We start from the raw sequence: 19,934 nt of genomic DNA, 5'->3' as shown, positions 1-19,934 counted from the left end.
CAAGTGCAGGTCAGATTCATCTGTAAATATGCTATTGTTGTTTTGTCTTTGTACTTAAGCTAGTACCCTTGCTGTCTATGGGAGGGTCTGAGAGCTGTCAGAATGCATCAAAAATATCTTAATTTGTGTTCCGAAGATGAACGAAGGTCTAACGGGTTTGGAACGACATGAGGGTGAGTAATTAATGACAGAATTTTCATTTTTGGGTGAACTAACCCTTTAATACAAACATGTATTTTAGATTTTTATAGAAATATGTCAACAATCACATATCTTACACAGAGATCGCACTGTCATAGTGTTTGAGAATATTCATGTATAATTTAAATACATAATCACATGAAACCAGATAAAAAATTTAATATTTTAAAAGAGAACGCAGCATCACAGTTGTCTGAACCAATGAGCATTAAGCCCTGTTGTCAGCCAGTCGTTTCCCATCATGCTTTTGATCAGCGCAACTGCGCTCGACTGCACAACCCGACCATACAAACATGGACATAGTGTCCGTGACATCAGCCGTAGGTTTCCGAAGAGCGTTTTGAAGCCTAAAGTAGGCGGAGCCAGCCGTCACCATCTTGGCAGCGCGTCACCGCACGCAGTGTTGCATGTAACGGCGTTACGTAATTTAATTACAAAATAAATGTAACTGTAATCAGTTACAGTTACTAAGAAAAAATGTGTAACTAAATTACAGTTACTTATGAAAATGTTAACGATTACAAAGGGGGTTACATTTGAATATTTACACACGTCCACATTAAAATGTAATTGATTTCTTTCCCAAATTGCACTGACTACTCTAAAATATGAGACATACGGCCGCGATGCGGAAAACACGGAGTGGTTTGTAGAATCCAGTCATAAAAACGGAACTCCTATTACGTGGAATGTCAAGGAATATGCCAAATTTTGGATGAATAAATCAATAATAATAAAAATATATATATTATTATTATTATTATTACTACTACATAATTGCCTGCCGAATGTATTAAAGCAATTATTTCTGAATTCGCCATTCGATATTAAATCTCTAATAAATCATGAATCGGTTAGACGTGACTGGTAATGCTTAGCGCTCCGCCAAACGGTTTCGATCAGAGTAAACAATGCGAGAGAAAGAGAATGGAGTGCACTGTGGAAGTGCACAGGTGGAGCAGAGAGGCAAAACTACTGTTCAGGATTTCAAGTGCAGGTCAGATTCATCTGTAAATATGCTATTGTTGTTTTGTCTTTGTACTTAAGCAGTAGCAGCCCATTGCTAAATAGTCATCACTCAAAATACTGTATATAATAGCCTAAAGGACATCATTATCTATTGTAAAGTTACAATAGTAATTTAGCAGACAAATAATCGTTTTATAATATATAAATATACAGTATATTTTATAATAGATTTAGGGGGAGCTAGGGCAGACAACAACACAACCCTTATGAAAATTAACGATGATTTTACTATAAATCCAAAGACAATGGACCATGGTAACCACAGATTAACAATGTTTTTTGTTACACTATCCATAGTTTAACCATGGAATGTGTGTTAAAATTAAATACAAATGGTAATCCACTTGCCAAAAAAATAAATAAAAATAAAAAATACATGGTTACTGTGCTTTTACTCAAATAAAATCATGGTTAATTTTTGTAAGGGAAAAAAATATTATTGTACTAATTTTGACATGTAGGCAATTTAGAAAGAATAATTTTGTTAAATATTGAGTATTAAAGTCATGTGAGAGACAAAATGAGACTGAAAATTAAAATGGAAATGAAGGTTTAATTATTTTGCATGTCCCCAGCCTAAGGAGTTTTTGTGATGGCCATACAAAAATAGGGTTTGTGTGTGTTTTAGAATATGTTTGGGTGTATGGGATGGCCTGGATGAGTGTGAGATTTCCCAGCCTGAAATATTTTCCCAATCCGCACCTCGTGGAAATTAATGTTGCAGACGCGCGGTTTCATTTAAGCGTGCATGTGTACCGCTGGTGGTCTTTTCAGCCATCTCAATATATACGAGTACATGAACACACAATCATAATCTCTAGAACTGCTTCTAGAGTCACTTCATGAGCATTTTACAATTTCTTTTGAGAAAACTATTGTCATATAAACAGACACCAACGTTTCAAAAAGACACCAATGTTTCAGGAGTTTAGTACAAAGAATAGGACACACGCTTGTTAGATAACCATATTTGGGTTGATGTATATGCTTTTATTTTATTTTTTAAATTAACTGGGTTTTTTTTCCAAAGCATTGTTAGATGCAGTGTTTCCTGTAGTTATGCGAAGATTTGGTAAACTATTCTCAGTATGTAGTAAACTATTTCTTCGATTTGGGGAAGTCGTGGCCTAATGGTTAGAGAGTTGGACTCGTAACCCAAAGGTTGCGGGTTCGAGTCTCGTACCGGCAGGGATTGTAGGTGGGGGGAGTGAATGTACAGCGCTCTCTCCCACCTTCAATACCACGACTGAGGTGCCCTTGAGCAAGGCACCGAACCCCCAACTGCTCCCCTGGCGCCGCAGCATAAATGGCTGCCCACTGCTCCGGGTGTGTGTTCACAGTGTGTGTGTGTGTGTGTTCACTGCTGTGTGTGCGCACTTTGGATGGGATAAATGCAGAGCACTAATTCATGTCACTTTATTATGATTTTAAATCTGCATTGAACTTCAGATCAATCTCAAAGTATAAGGCTGTACTAAAGTCTAATTTTGTAGTGGATGTGTTCAGTTATTATCATCTTAATTCAAGTGATGAAGGATTCTGAAAGTCTGACAGTAATCAGTGTTGAGCACATGCTGTAAGGTTAACCCTGCATGGTGTAAATGTTTGAAAATGATTAACAGTTGAAAACATTCATTAGAAAGTAATTAAAAAGTAATCAAAAGTAATCAGTTACATTACTTTAATAAAGTAATTAAAAAAGTTACAATACTATTACATTTTAAATAGGGTAACTTGTAATCTGTAACCTATTACATTTTCAAAGCAACCTTCCCAACACTGGCCATGACTAAGCACATCTTAAACATAGCTGTTAGCAGGACTTGCTTGACATGTCAAACTGACATTTTTCTACAAAAGCCTTTGTAAAAGAAATTCGGTGTAATTCTGATAAGGTTGTATTGTTTTGATGGGTAAGGCACTTTGAGTGAGTGAGCGAGCGAGTATTCTCTAGTGTTCACGCTGAGGGTGCTATCAGCAAATCATACAGTAGGCTGATGTAGAATCCAGTTCCACCCACAGAGCACAAAAAAGGAGCTGAGCCCGAAAGATTGTTCACCATTTCTGCTATGTGATATTGATCTCAATGAGGGAGTTTTCAGGCAGAAAATTACCGCAAGGGGCTTGGCAGCTTACACACATACACAACGAAACATGAAAAAGACGGGAGAAGGGCGGGGTGAAGAGGAAATGGAAATGAGAGAGAAAAATCAGGAGCTGAATTAAGAAAACTATTAATGACACCGCCATTGACTCCGCTCTGCCCCCTAGTGGTTCACACACATAATCCAAAGGGTGGGGTTGAGTGCTCTCTGCAGAGATTTGAAATTAATTCACTTCAAGCATGTATGTAATACATAAAAGCATGTTGTTTATCTATGTATTTGTAACATTTTCATGCGTTCTTTTATACATATATATATATGTGTGTGTGCAATCATAATCCAGTAGTGAGGATTCAGTCAAATGACTAGAGTGATAATCCAGAAACGCAAAAAGCAATAATTATGAGATCTGTATCCATGAACATGCCAGCATTTGACTAACAGGGGCTCATTACACAGTAGGTTGTGCAGGCTTGACTGCATCTGATGGCCTGATGCATCCCAGAGGGAATACTGATGTGTTCTCCAAAACTCAGCATTACAGAAAACCCTAGACGGAGCAAATGCACTTGCTCTCAGTTGATGAGTTTAATTCCTGGAAGCTAATGGCGCTAATGCTACCGAGCCAAATCAAATCCCAGCTGCGTAGATACACACTTAACAAGTGCATATACCTGCATAGTGTGCATACATGCATTGCATTATCATACTTCTTAATATGAGAGGTTCTTATTTGCATGCTGAGCTCTGTGGGATCATTTGAAATGTTAAAATGATCATATAGGTTAGGTACAGTATATACCCTATTGACAAAAACATCTTAAACAAGCCTAAGGTAGTTAGCTGGTCTCCCAGCCTGGCCAGGCTGGTTTCGTTTGCAGGTTTTTGAGAGGTTTCAGACTAACTTAAATGATATTTCCACCTTAGGTTAGACTTTCAGCCTCAAGTTTCAGTTGCTGGCGTGCCTCTTATAAGGAACAGTTTACCCAAAAATGAGAATCTGCTTACAATTTACTCGCCCTCAGGCCATCTAAATGTAGTTTGTTTCTTCATCAGAACAGTCTTTGAGAAGTTTGGCATTACATCACTTCCCCACCAATGAATCCTCTGCAGTGAAAGGGTGCCGTCAGAATGAGAGTCCAAACAGAGACTTCTTCTGGTGAAAAAGTCCATCCCTTGTTGTCCTTTCATATCAAAATCCACCAACACATTTGTTTAGAACGGTCTTCGACTGTTTTCGCTCGTAAGCTGTGCTTGATCTTTGCATATTTCTCTTCTGATTCAGATTTAACATGGGAAAGCAATACTATGGATAGAGGACTCTTATTGTGAATGGTAAAAAAAATCTTAATGATGAATTTGTCACAATCACGCAGCTTTTCACTTCACAATACATTAATTAATGGACTGGAGTTGTGTGGATTACTTGTGGATTATTGTGATGTTTTTATCAGCTGTTTGGACTCTCATTCTGACGGCACCCATTCACTGCAGAGGATCCATTGGAGAGCAAGTGATGTAACGCTACATTTTCTCCAAACTTGTCTACATCTTGGATGGCCTGAGGGTTCGTACATTTTCAGCACATTTTCATTTTTGGGCAAACTACTCCTTTAAGGGCAGATGGGTGAAGGAATTTAGGGTCATGGCACCAATGTAACTGGTTCTACTAGCACCGCTCTGAGCAGGATTCGAACTGCAGAATTTAGTCAGTCACTCGTATCGGGTTCATGACACCACTTCAACTGTGCGAGTAGGACCAGAACTGTGACCTGGATCCAGTATGGGATTCAAACCAGCATCAACCGGCATGTGAGGTGGGCGCACTAAAAAGGACAAGCTGTTACCATTACTAGTAGCAGGTAGCCAATATTTTAATACTGAACTGTATCCATCTAAATTAATCTCATCTATCCACCATATACTGTACACAAAATGTATGTACTCTACATTCTTTTGAGTTTGAAGACAGTTCACCGGCTTTGCCATTTCATAAAAAGACTTCTTGTCACATACTATTTGAATTAGCATGCAAGCGTTAACATTTAGCTAATTTCAATTCCCTTCCCGAAGTAACAATATAATGTCAGAACTGTGGCTGTGTGTTGCTTACCTGTAGCCTCAATGTAGCAGATACACTTTTCGATGAACAGTGGAATGGGCCGCTCCGGTGTGACAACGTTGGCCAAGGGGACACCGAAGTAGTTACTCTCAAGAGGTTTGGGCAACGATGACTGACGAGCCTTTGCCCGTGTTTTCTGCCAGACAGGAGACAAACACATTATTTGCTGGTACAATTACAATAGCTAAGCTTGAGCCACAATTAAGCACATACAAAAAATATATTAACAGGTTTTGAAAAACCCTAATTATAATGTTAAAATTAAATGTATTTTAACATCTTGTCAATGATGTCAAATGTTAGTGGAATATAGTTAAATGTAAATGATTGAAGTTATTCTTCGCAGGGAGTTTGATTGACATTTTGTCCGACAAACAATCCAGGTAGGAGAGTAGATTAAAGTCGGTAGACTTGAACTTGAAAAATGTTGTGTCTTGACATTTTTCCACGGTTGAAACATGATACCTTCTGATGTCCATTCATGTTTATTTCATGCTATAACTGGTAAAGAGGAAGAGATGATCGGTTCACGTGCCGCTTGAACTGAGGCGGTACAGAGATCTGTCATGACACATTAAAAAGCCACAAAATGGTATTTATTTATTTTACAAAATGACAAAATTTTAAAGTTAAGACTTTGTTTCATACCAAAAATAACCTGCTCTGTCTTGTCTGTCGGCGCATTGTCAGAGTTTCCTCTTTGCTCCGTGATATACTGTATTTTTCACTGTGTTTAACATGATATGTGGCGTGAGCGACATGGCTTGTCGGACGGAGCAACAGTAATGAAGGGGGCAGGTCTTTGAGAAGGGTCAAGTTGACAGTTTATACTGAGGTACATTGGGTTTGACTTTTGAGTTTAGATTTCTGCAGAAAGACACACTGCTCAGACCTCCCTCCCCACCTCCTGCCTTCCCATAATGCTCTGCAGCAGGGCATCACGGCTCATTGGCTAGTGTGTCTGCAGTACTGTCAGACAAGAGAAAAAGCTATGACACATATTAGGCCAGAGTCTGTCTGCTCTATAGCTAGAAGGCGACCCGGCTTCCAGGTACATCTGCAGGTCAAAGCTCTGCTTTTCACACATTCAGGAAACATGCCACATTTACCTCCCTTTTTCTATCTCTCTCTCTCTCTTTCTGTTTCTCCTTACATTTCCCACTGCTCTACTCCTTTTCAGATTTCACTTAAATCCCCACTGGCTCCTCTCAATAGACGTTTACATAATTACCACCCTCCCCTCTCCAAACTCTCGGTAAATAATCTGTGCTCCAATTACAGTTCACAGGGAGTATTACTGGGAATGCAATGTTATGCAAAAAGTAATGCGTTCACCCTGCAACACAGGTCACACAGCAACCCGGACCAAGGCACACAAAGAAAACCAGCTACATCATGTTTATAACTGCTACTCCACCCATTTACAACTTCAGACACGACAGGATACTGATAGTGTTACACTGTGAATGAATCTGATGCTTGGTTATGTTATGCCTCACTAACCTCACAATCTATGCACAAATTATTTGTAAGCGTTGGTAAACTTCACATCGCAACCATTCCCACCATGCAACTATTCACTTGCCAGTTGCTGGTGCAGAGTTAAAGGGACATTAGAAAGGAACTAGGTGACGGTGGATAAATCTCTAATAAATCATGAATCGGTTAGACGTGACTGGTAATGCTTAGCGCTCCGCCAAACGGTTTCGATCAGAGTAAACAATGCGAGAGAAAGAGAATGGAGTGCACTGTGGAAGTGCACAGGTGGAGCAGAGAGGCAAAACTACTGTTCAGGATTTCAAGTGCAGGTCAGATTCATCTGTAAATATGCTATTGTTGTTTTGTCTTTGTACTTAAGCAGTAGCAGCCCATTGCTAAATAGTCATCACTCAAAATACTGTATATAATAGCCTAAAGGACATCATTATCTATTGTAAAGTTACAATAGTAAACAAATAATCAAATAATCGTTTTATAATATATAAATATACAGTATATTTTATAATAGATTTAGGGGGAGCTAGGGCAGACAACCCTTATACCCTTACGAAAATTAACGATGATTTTACTATAAATCCAAAGACAATGGACCATGGTAACCACAGATTAACAATGTTTTTTGTTACACTATCCATAGTTTAACCATGGAATGTGTGTTAAAATTAAATACAAATGGTAATCCACTTGCCAAAAAAATAAATAAAAATAAAAAATACATGGTTACTGTACTTTTACTCAAATAAAATCATGGTTAATTTTTGTAAGGGAAAAAAATATTATTGTACTAATTTTGACATGTAGGCAATTTAGAAAGAATAATTTTGTTAAATATTGAGTATTAAAGTCATGTGAGAGACAAAATGAGACTGAAAATTAAAATGGAAATGAAGGTTTAATTATTTTGCATGTCCCCAGCCTAAGGAGTTTTTGTGATGGCCATACAAAAATAGGGTTTGTGTGTGTTTTAGAATATGTTTGGGGGTATGGGATGGCCTGGATGAGTGTGAGATTTCCCAGCCTGAAATATTTTCCCAATCCGCACCTCGTGGAAATTAATGTTGCAGACGCGCGGTTTCATTTAAGCGTGCATGTGTACCGCTGGTGGTCTTTTCAGCCATCTCAATATATACGAGTACATGAACACACAATCATAATCTCTAGAACTGCTTCTAGAGTCACTTCATGAGCATTTTACAATTTCTTTTGAGAAAACTATTGTCATATAAACAGACACCAACGTTTCAAAAAGACACCAATGTTTCAGGAGTTTAGTACAAAGAATAGGACACACGCTTGTTAGATAACCATATTTGGGTTGATGTATATGCTTTTATTTTATTTTTTAAATTAACTGGGTTTTTTTTCCAAAGCATTGTTAGATGCAGTGTTTCCTGTAGTTATGCGAAGATTTGGTTTCAAAAACATTATCAGTAAACTATTTCTTCGATTTGGGGAAGTCGTGGCCTAATGGTTAGAGAGTTGGACTCGTAACCCAAAGGTTGCGGGTTCGAGTCTCGTACCGGCAGGGATTGTAGGTGGGGGGAGTGAATGTACAGCGCTCTCTCCCACCTTCAATACCACGACTGAGGTGCCCTTGAGCAAGGCACCGAACCCCCAACTGCTCCCCTGGCGCCGCAGCATAAATGGCTGCCCACTGCTCCGGGTGTGTGTTCACAGTGTGTGTGTGTGTGTGTTCACTGCTGTGTGTGCGCACTTTGGATGGGATAAATGCAGAGCACTAATTCATGTCACTTTATTATGATTTTAAATCTGCATTGAACTTCAGATCAATCTCAAAGTATAAGGCTGTACTAAAGTCTAATTTTGTAGTGGATGTGTTCAGTTATTATCATCTTAATTCAAGTGATGAAGGATTCTGAAAGTCTGACAGTAATCAGTGTTGAGCACATGCTGTAAGGTTAACCCTGCATGGTGTAAATGTTTGAAAATGATTAACAGTTGAAAACATTCATTAGAAAGTAATTAAAAAGTAATCAAAAGTAATCAGTTACATTACTTTAATAAAGTAATTAAAAAAGTTACAATACTATTACATTTTAAATAGGGTAACTTGTAATCTGTAACCTATTACATTTTCAAAGCAACCTTCCCAACACTGGCCATGACTAAGCACATCTTAAACATAGCTGTTAGCAGGACTTGCTTGACATGTCAAACTGACATTTTTCTACAAAAGCCTTTGTAAAAGAAATTCGGTGTAATTCTGATAAGGTTGTATTGTTTTGATGGGTAAGGCACTTTGAGTGAGTGAGCGAGCGAGTATTCTCTAGTGTTCACGCTGAGGGTGCTATCAGCAAATCATACAGTAGGCTGATGTAGAATCCAGTTCCACCCACAGAGCACAAAAAAGGAGCTGAGCCCGAAAGATTGTTCACCATTTCTGCTATGTGATATTGATCTCAATGAGGGAGTTTTCAGGCAGAAAATTACCGCAAGGGGCTTGGCAGCTTACACACATACACAACGAAACATGAAAAAGACGGGAGAAGGGCGGGGTGAAGAGGAAATGGAAATGAGAGAGAAAAATCAGGAGCTGAATTAAGAAAACTATTAATGACACCGCCATTGACTCCGCTCTGCCCCCTAGTGGTTCACACACATAATCCAAAGGGTGGGGTTGAGTGCTCTCTGCAGAGATTTGAAATTAATTCACTTCAAGCATGTATGTAATACATAAAAGCATGTTGTTTATCTATGTATTTGTAACATTTTCATGCGTTCTTTTATACATATATATATATGTGTGTGTGCAATCATAATCCAGTAGTGAGGATTCAGTCAAATGACTAGAGTGATAATCCAGAAACGCAAAAAGCAATAATTATGAGATCTGTATCCATGAACATGCCAGCATTTGACTAACAGGGGCTCATTACACAGTAGGTTGTGCAGGCTTGACTGCATCTGATGGCCTGATGCATCCCAGAGGGAATACTGATGTGTTCTCCAAAACTCAGCATTACAGAAAACCCTAGACGGAGCAAATGCACTTGCTCTCAGTTGATGAGTTTAATTCCTGGAAGCTAATGGCGCTAATGCTACCGAGCCAAATCAAATCCCAGCTGCGTAGATACACACTTAACAAGTGCATATACCTGCATAGTGTGCATACATGCATTGCATTATCATACTTCTTAATATGAGAGGTTCTTATTTGCATGCTGAGCTCTGTGGGATCATTTGAAATGTTAAAATTATCATATAGGTTAGGTACAGTATATACCCTATTGACAAAAACATCTTAAACAAGCCTAAGGTAGTTAGCTGGTCTCCCAGCCTGGCCAGGCTGGTTTCGTTTGCAGGTTTTTGAGAGGTTTCAGACTAACTTAAATGATATTTCCACCTTAGGTTAGACTTTCAGCCTCAAGTTTCAGTTGCTGGCGTGCCTCTTATAAGGAACAGTTTACCCAAAAATGAGAATCTGCTTACAATTTACTCGCCCTCAGGCCATCTAAATGTAGTTTGTTTCTTCATCAGAACAGTCTTTGAGAAGTTTGGCATTACATCACTTCCCCACCAATGAATCCTCTGCAGTGAAAGGGTGCCGTCAGAATGAGAGTCCAAACAGAGACTTCTTCTGGTGAAAAAGTCCATCCCTTGTTGTCCTTTCATATCAAAATCCACCAACACATTTGTTTAGAACGGTCTTCGACTGTTTTCGCTCGTAAGCTGTGCTTGATCTTTGCATATTTCTCTTCTGATTCAGATTTAACATGGGAAAGCAATACTATGGATAGAGGACTCTTATTGTGAATGGTAAAAAAAATCTTAATGATGAATTTGTCACAATCACGCAGCTTTTCACTTCACAATACATTAATTAATGGACTGGAGTTGTGTGGATTACTTGTGGATTATTGTGATGTTTTTATCAGCTGTTTGGACTCTCATTCTGACGGCACCCATTCACTGCAGAGGATCCATTGGAGAGCAAGTGATGTAACGCTACATTTTCTCCAAACTTGTCTACATCTTGGATGGCCTGAGGGTTCGTACATTTTCAGCACATTTTCATTTTTGGGCAAACTACTCCTTTAAGGGCAGATAGGTGAAGGAATTTAGGGTCATGGCACCAATGTAACTGGTTCTACTAGCACCGCTCTGAGCAGGATTCGAACTGCAGAATTTAGTCAGTCACTCGTATCGGGTTCATGACACCACTTCAACTGTGCGAGTAGGACCAGAACTGTGACCTGGATCCAGTATGGGATTCAAACCAGCATCAACCGGCATGTGAGGTGGGCGCACTAAAAAGGACAAGCTGTTACCATTACTAGTAGCAGGTAGCCAATATTTTAATACTGAACTGTATCCATCTAAATTAATCTCATCTATCCACCATATACTGTACACAAAATGTATGTACTCTACATTCTTTTGAGTTTGAAGACAGTTCACCGGCTTTGCCATTTCATAAAAAGACTTCTTGTCACATACTATTTGAATTAGCATGCAAGCGTTAACATTTAGCTAATTTCAATTCCCTTCCCGAAGTAACAATATAATGTCAGAACTGTGGCTGTGTGTTGCTTACCTGTAGCCTCAATGTAGCAGATACACTTTTCGATGAACAGTGGAATGGGCCGCTCCGGTGTGACAACGTTGGCCAAGGGGACACCGAAGTAGTTACTCTCAAGAGGTTTGGGCAACGATGACTGACGAGCCTTTGCCCGTGTTTTCTGCCAGACAGGAGACAAACACATTATTTGCTGGTACAATTACAATAGCTAAGCTTGAGCCACAATTAAGCACATACAAAAAATATATTAACAGGTTTTGAAAAACCCTAATTATAATGTTAAAATTAAATGTATTTTAACATCTTGTCAATGATGTCAAATGTTAGTGGAATATAGTTAAATGTAAATGATTGAAGTTATTCTTCGCAGGGAGTTTGATTGACATTTTGTCCGACAAACAATCCAGGTAGGAGAGTAGATTAAAGTCGGTAGACTTGAACTTGAAAAATGTTGTGTCTTGACATTTTTCCACGGTTGAAACATGATACCTTCTGATGTCCATTCATGTTTATTTCATGCTATAACTGGTAAAGAGGAAGAGATGATCGGTTCACGTGCCGCTTGAACTGAGGCGGTACAGAGATCTGTCATGACACATTAAAAAGCCACAAAATGGTATTTATTTATTTTACAAAATGACAAAATTTTAAAGTTAAGACTTTGTTTCATACCAAAAATAACCTGCTCTGTCTTGTCTGTCGGCGCATTGTCAGAGTTTCCTCTTTGCTCCGTGATATACTGTATTTTTCACTGTGTTTAACATGATATGTGGCGTGAGCGACATGGCTTGTCGGACGGAGCAACAGTAATGAAGGGGGCAGGTCTTTGAGAAGGGTCAAGTTGACAGTTTATACTGAGGTACATTGGGTTTGACTTTTGAGTTTAGATTTCTGCAGAAAGACACACTGCTCAGACCTCCCTCCCCACCTCCTGCCTTCCCATAATGCTCTGCAGCAGGGCATCACGGCTCATTGGCTAGTGTGTCTGCAGTACTGTCAGACAAGAGAAAAAGCTATGACACATATTAGGCCAGAGTCTGTCTGCTCTATAGCTAGAAGGCGACCCGGCTTCCAGGTACATCTGCAGGTCAAAGCTCTGCTTTTCACACATTCAGGAAACATGCCACATTTACCTCCCTTTTTCTATCTCTCTCTCTCTCTTTCTGTTTCTCCTTACATTTCCCACTGCTCTACTCCTTTTCAGATTTCACTTAAATCCCCACTGGCTCCTCTCAATAGACGTTTACATAATTACCACCCTCCCCTCTCCAAACTCTCGGTAAATAATCTGTGCTCCAATTACAGTTCACAGGGAGTATTACTGGGAATGCAATGTTATGCAAAAAGTAATGCGTTCACCCTGCAACACAGGTCACACAGCAACCCGGACCAAGGCACACAAAGAAAACCAGCTACATCATGTTTATAACTGCTACTCCACCCATTTACAACTTCAGACACGACAGGATACTGATAGTGTTACACTGTGAATGAATCTGATGCTTGGTTATGTTATGCCTCACTAACCTCACAATCTATGCACAAATTATTTGTAAGCGTTGGTAAACTTCACATCGCAACCATTCCCACCATGCAACTATTCACTTGCCAGTTGCTGGTGCAGAGTTAAAGGGACATTAGAAAGGAACTAGGTGACGGTGGAATTTAAAACATTCCACTTGTTGGGTGAGGAGATTTTAAAAGGCTGAGTGAACATTTCCGGCCTTGCTGTCCAACATACTGAGAAACAGAGAGAGCGCAGATGGGATAGTATACAGAAACAAAAAAGGCCTATTCAAACTCCTTTAACATCAGAAAGGGACAGTCTTTGTTGAACAGAGCTTAAACCAGTACAGACCCCTGGGGCTACTGGACTGCTGTGCTTTTTTTATGGGTTGGCTTTATGGATCAGTCCCATAAGGCAATTGATGCAAGCAAGGTGATTTAACCCAATGACCTCATTCTAACCCAACTGAAGTAATAAAGACACTGCTGTGCAATGAGAAGGACTGGTGGCTCAATTCTTTCATATACCCTTAGGCTGTCACATGCTCTATGAGAACAGCAGTCACTGAAATGTCTGCTCGTGTGAATACAGCGTATTATGGGAGTGACGGCTATAATAGTATTCCCAGCAAAAAATCATTTAGATTTTACATTTGTCAGACACTTTTACCTAAACCAACCCTACTAGGCATTGTTAGAAACATGATTTAGAAGTTTAACTACAGGAACTATTAAGCAAAGAGCAGACAACTTCAAGTGAACAGCACCCAACCACCTTGCAAAAGAGTCAGACTTATATATTAATCTGTTTTGTCTCTCTTAAACACTTCTTTTAAACACGTCTTTTCTCTGTGGATCTACTTTCTGGAAATTAAGTAAAACACAGCCTATCGGGCTACTGCTCCAAAGCTGTAATTTGCTTTTAGAGCATGGGTCAAAGACTTTTCCTAATCCTGGATGAAGCTAAGTGCAAGAAAAGAAACAAGGCATACCACCTTTCCTCTGCATTTGTTAGACAGAAGACACATTTTCTGAAAAAGAATCTGTCAAACTGACTATATCTTACCTGAACAATCGTTTTAAATGGTTGTGAATACGGAAATGCATTTCTCAAGATTTTAACAGTTAAAATATGTGCTCATTTAGTATTTCTTAGTATTTTAGTATTTGTGTGCATTTCAAAATAAATTTCTGCATATTTTTGGGTGGTTTTCCTTTGGGTTTAATTAATAAATGTGACAGATGTTAGATTTACATATTTCATATTTTAAGATTTACATACTGTATATCATTTTACATTAATGTATATTTTTACTATATTAATGCATATTATAATGTATATTATATTTTAATATATTTAATTAAAATATTTAATGTATAAAGATGCACTTAAAGAAGCACTTAAACATGCACACTGGTACAACACTGACAATACACAGATGTGAATATAAATGCATTTAAAACAAATACTCTTACACAAGTGTTGTCTATTATTTAAAAAAACTGCATTGATGGCAAAATTCAGAGTCATATATCAATAAAAAATTAAATAACTTATGGCCACCGTAAAGAAAGTTAGCCTGTATAAATGTGCTCTGAAGCATAATGAATGTATGTAACAAAAGAATACCACAAAATTTACCTTGGTATTTCTTCGCAGACTTCTCAAGATATTCCTCCTCTTTGGGTCCTCGCCTTCTTCATTCAAGGAACTGTCCCCTTTCTGCACACCAAGCTCATCTTCTTTCATCTTGGGAAGACCTCCAAGCTCATCATCACTGCCAATGAAGCTTGTGCGGAAGCTGCTAAACTTTCCAAGGCGTTTGGAGCGATCACGATACAGCCCAGGTTTAACTCCAAGAGCAGAGAGTTTCCGTCTACGTTCTAATGAACTGCTATCTGCCTCACTGTCTGATCCATTTCCTGCACCATTAGAATGACTTTTGTTTGCATTGCGAATAGTAATGATCTTGCCCTGTGTGCTGTCATGTGGTACAGAGTAAATATTTTCCTCCTCTGTGGGACGGTGCTTTGCAACAGCATCCATAGGTTCAGCATAGTCAGATGGATCATAACCACCTTCAGTTGCTGGTGGCCAGGTGACTGATGGTAATGAGCGCCTGTTAGGTCCATGTAGGCCCAGGTCCATGTATGAGGTGATGTTTGAGGATTTGGGAATGTCGAATGTGACATTGGGCTTTGGTCGCACCTGAGGTGGGACTTTGTTGTTAAGCTTGTTTTCAAAAGTGGTGATGTCAGAGATGAGCGAGAAGGCATCACCCTCCATATCAGGGAGCTTGAAACTTCCACCATGGGCCAAAGTGCCATCTTCTCTTAGGGTGGGATAAGGTGGGGAGGGCTCAATGTCATCCTCCGAGTCCAGCAATGTGATGCTTGGGGAGCCACATCGAGGTGAAGAAACATTCTCATTGGTGACATTGTCATACATATATGTTGCCTCTACAATGGTTTTCTTCTCCACTACCTCCTTAAAGAATGGCTGGAAGTGGTCTATCCGATGCAAGCCTCCCACCACCCCACCAGGTCCACAGATTACAGAGCTGAAACGGGCATCAATTTCATGGGCCAGTTCCTCCCCTTGGGCAAGCTGCTCTCGGACTGCCTCAGAGTCTGCAAGTTCCGATTGAGTCTCTGCAACAGCAAGCAACTGCACTGGAATAATGTCTTGGACTTCACAAAGGAAGGCACAAAGGGTTTCCATGGAAGCCTTCCGTTTGGCTGAGTACACTGCTATGTAACCATGCACTAATCTGCTTTTACGTAAGGAAAAAGATGAGTGGTAAGATAGAACAGCAAGATCAATGCTTTGCCTTTTGCCACCAATAGATAAATCCAAGAAAACTGATGTTCCACTGGATAGACTGGAAGAGGGCCGACAGTGCTGGGGCAGCAAGAATGGTGAAAGAAGCTGGTCAACATCATATGTATCTCCACACATCAGACACATTACGATTCGCAAGTCACCCTCTGTGCTCTGCTGGGAGTCTCTGAAACTTGCAAGTGCAGGTAGCAAAGGTGGGGAGCTACTGCCAAGGCTAACTGAGGGTCTTCGTGTGTCTAATAGACCTTTGAGTATCTGGTTTAAATGTTTTTCATTTATATTGCGACCATAGCCCACACCTGGAGAAGCAGGCTCTAAATAACTGCACTGAAATTTGCCAGCCACTTGTTGACCTTGTTGGATCAGGCTTTGTGCCGTTTCACCTCCAATGTCAGAAATTGAACCAACACCTCTTTTGGTGACCAACAGAAGAGACAAGGGAAGCTGAACTAGATTAGTATCCCTTCGACCTATGGTTGATTCTCGTAATTTCTCAATACTATCAAAAACATAGTATAAGGATTCCTTTGAGTTGTAGAGGCAGAGGCAACCATGTGGGGCAAAAGTGGGGGTATGAAAGGAGTTCACTGGAAGGCGTACATTTCCCTCTATAGGTCGAAGAGCCAGTTCATAAGTCCTTCCATCTAGCACGTACCGTTCATCATTGGTGCACAGTGCTCTGACCTCATTAGCTAACTCTCTTGCAAGACCATCTTTGCCAAGGATCACAAGATTAATTCTGTCTACCTTTCCCTCACCAAATTGTGATTTTGAGCTCCCATCAAAGGAATATCGAGTGGGAAAACGAAGGGCTAAGAGTTGCTCAATTTTGCCATCCACACAATGAGGACTGCTTGGACAGGTTTCCTTAGTAGGGTGGTAGACAAAATGGATATGCTTGAGCACTAGGGCATCTCTCTCAGCTTGAAGCTTTTGCAGGACCTTGAACCTCTGCTCCTCTCCAAGAACCTCTTGGATGGCACCCATTTTTTCTTTACTGGGCTTAGCATCAACTTCAAGCTCATAGAACAACTCTGAGTACTCCAGTAAAAGTTCTTGGAAGTCCTCTTTGGCTTGGTCAATAATAATCTTCTGGTATTTGTTATAGATATCAAGGTACTCAGACTCCTCTAGCCACTGATAAAACTCCTCATTCATTATGAAGCTACGAGCTTCCTCCCAGGGTTTGCCAGGTGTAACAAATGGCGAAGATGCAAGTTTCTCTTTGAATTCCCATCGCATTTCTGCCCGCTTTCGCTCATTGCGCAGGTGTTCTAAGTGAAACTCATAGATTTTCTCCGCTGCAGGGGTTTCCAAAAGGTCCTGTGGAATACGTTCATCCTCCATGTTGTCAATGTGTGGTGTAGTTTCCCAAGGTGTGTCATCCAGCACAACAAACCAGTGGGAGAATTCCCGCTTAGTCTCGAGAACTTTCTGTACTCCTGACCAGCTCAGGTGATCAATCTCATCCAGGCCTGGAGCCAAGGAATTGAGAGCCTGTGGGAGTGTGCTGAGATAGATTTTACGCCGCTTTTCTATATGCTGTTGCTTGAGCCTGTGCACATGTTGCTGGAATAGTTTCTTGGCCTTGGAAGTACCCTCAAGGAAGACATACTCTTTGTATTCAGGGGATGTCTGCATTCTGCGGTTGATGTTGGGCCATGTTTCATTATGGTTCTTCACAATGCGACTTACCAGCCACTCATAGCGGTCCTTAGCGGATGCTATCTGCTGACTCTGCTGCTTGAGGGCTTCAAAGTATGGAATGATCTTGGGCTTCCCTCTACTCTTATCTATCAACTGCACCAAGGTAAGAAAGGCAAGGTCAACATTAACGTTAGAGCGTGCTGAGGTTTCAACAACCTGCAGATTCTTCTTGGCCAAGGCAAAGGTGTGAGAGTCTTTAATGTACCGCTCAACTCCTTCATCACACTTGGTCAACACAAGTACAACTGGCTTCTTGGTCTTAGCTAGCTGATTATAGAGATTGGTGACAAACTTCATCTGGTCATCAAAATTTCGGTTCATTCCCCTGCTCACATCTACACAGAGTAAACATCCATCCACTAAAAGCTTGCCTTCAGGCATTTGCTTCTGCTCAAAGTCTTGCTCTAGTCCTAGTTGATCTGTGCAGAAATACATAAGCTTCTCAGCAGAGGCAAGTTTGGTGGAAGCTGCCCGCTTGATATAGGGCTGTAAGGCAGTACTTCGATGAGGCTGAAACGTTTGGTCATCAATAAACTCTGTCTGTTCCACCACATGCATTCGGCACTCAGCACCCTCTTCCAACATTCGTACTGCCTCACCCCAAAACAGGAAGTGATCATTGTTTACCACTCGACCACCAAAGTCACTTGTGCTTAAAACAGATGTGTGGTCCAAATAAAAATCATCAGCACTGGGTCGAACAAAGCGATTACAAAGGCAGGACTTGCCTACCCCACATTGCCCCTTTTCCTTTTCAGTCCCGGACAAACCTACCACAACAAGGTTGTAGGTTGGTGCCCGGGCATCTTGTTTTTTTGCCATCATCATAGTATGACAGCACTCATTTTGCCATTCCCAGAAGCTCTAGTTTGAAAGCTGCTGGGCTGATGTTCCATCCAAATGCTTTCAGGCTTGACAAATAATTTATTTCTAAAGATCCTGAAAGTTACTTTAGGTATTTTTTTTCCATGCAGGGCCAGTATGTCCAATGCCTTTAATGATCAAATTTTAAATCTGCAGTCATTTGGCTATTTAGGATTTTGGCAGAGGTATAGAAGGTGAAGAAGGGAATGGGTTTGAGGGTGGGGGAGAGGAGTCCTTGTGGACTTAGGCAGGTGTGCTGCAGGTGTTATTATTCCAGCCCATCTCCTCTCTTCAGGGGCACTCTGACACAGAAATACTCTAGGTTTCAGGTTCACCCAACCTGGATCTGACCCTGCAAGAAATAAAACAGACATTACAATTAGAAAATTAACTACAAAAAGATACAAATAACAATTTTAAATAAATTATCCATCACATTTTCATCTACTAAACATCTAGGACTGCTTATGGACTACAAATAATTTTGTTCAAATATGACTATAAAGTTATACGTTTTCACATCAAGATGAATGACTTTATATTGGCTGTTAAAATTTATTGCAGTACAGTAAGGGGTATGTAAGTGCAAAGTCACAAGGAATTCGATTATTTTGGCACCACCACCAGTCCCTGTTTCATTTCATCAGTTGCCCACGGTTGTTTATGTGTAACCTAAAGGTATCAATACCAAGGTATAAGAGGCTGGTATAATACCAAAGACAATTTTTTTATTGATTCAACCCTACAAGGCATCACATACTAATACTCAAACTAGGGCTGCACGATAAATCGCATGCGATATTTAACGCGCATCTTATCAGTAAAGCCAGTTCTGTAATCAGCGGTAAATCTCCATCATGTGCGTGCTTTCACATTGAGCAGCATTAACTACACAGAGCCGTTGTTCACTGACGAGCTGCGCAAAATAATCACGTGAATATGAACGTGGTTTTGCGCAGCTCGTCAGTGAACAACGGCTCTGTGTAGTTAATGCTGCTCAATGTGAAAGCACGCACGTGATGGAGATTTACCGCTGATTACAGAACTGGCTTTACTGATAAGATGCGCGTTAAATATCGCATGCGATTTATCGTGCAGCCCTAACCCAAACAGAGATAAACATATACACACATAGATGAAAGCTGTGATAAGTGCTTCAGAGATACAGTTTTAATTAGGCAAACAGGGAAACCCAAAATGGCCCATAATAGGAAGCAATGCACATTGGCTGCTTTCCACAGTCTCAAAAATCATTTTCAAAATAGTGAAATAGCCTCCCAAATGCAGAGACAAACCAAAAAAATATGTAGAATGAATGAATGAAGAGTATCCTTACCCTTTTGATATCTATTCTGCTATTTGTTTAAGAAACGCATTACAATCACTATTTTTTTTTATAGGCTATTTGTTGTCTTTTATATATATAGGCACTTAAGTTGGGACAAACCCAGATTGTCATAGTGGGAGTCATCTAAACAGAAAGAATGATTTGGGCCTATGCCAAGGAGTCAAGGAAAG

The 19,934-nt window shown here is 40.1% G+C and overlaps 1 protein-coding gene across 1 annotated transcript in view; it reads right to left on the bottom strand.

The window, feature by feature from the left end:
• Window positions 1–19,934, bottom strand: part of LOC107592666 (rho GTPase-activating protein 35-like) — a 113,077-nt gene that overhangs the window by 25,804 nt on the left and 67,339 nt on the right. Inside the window, exons 2-5 of the mRNA XM_016282206.1 lie at window positions 14,646–18,768; window positions 11,513–11,657; window positions 11,377–11,414; window positions 5,449–5,593 (exon numbers count right to left, since the gene is read on the bottom strand). Of these exons, the coding sequence (XP_016137692.1) occupies window positions 5,449–5,593; window positions 11,377–11,414; window positions 11,513–11,657; window positions 14,646–18,380 (4,063 nt within the window). The 5' untranslated portion in view covers window positions 18,381–18,768. The remainder of the gene's footprint in view (window positions 1–5,448; window positions 5,594–11,376; window positions 11,415–11,512; window positions 11,658–14,645; window positions 18,769–19,934) is intronic.

The sequence above is a fragment of the Sinocyclocheilus grahami genome, unplaced genomic scaffold (genome assembly GCF_001515645.1).
Source record: "Sinocyclocheilus grahami isolate Dianchi unplaced genomic scaffold, SAMN03320097.WGS_v1.1 scaffold156.1, whole genome shotgun sequence".
Classification (NCBI taxonomy): domain Eukaryota; kingdom Metazoa; phylum Chordata; class Actinopteri; order Cypriniformes; family Cyprinidae; genus Sinocyclocheilus; species Sinocyclocheilus grahami.
Note: the sequence above shows the minus strand (reverse complement) of the source record. Positions and strands in the feature narration are given on the sequence as shown.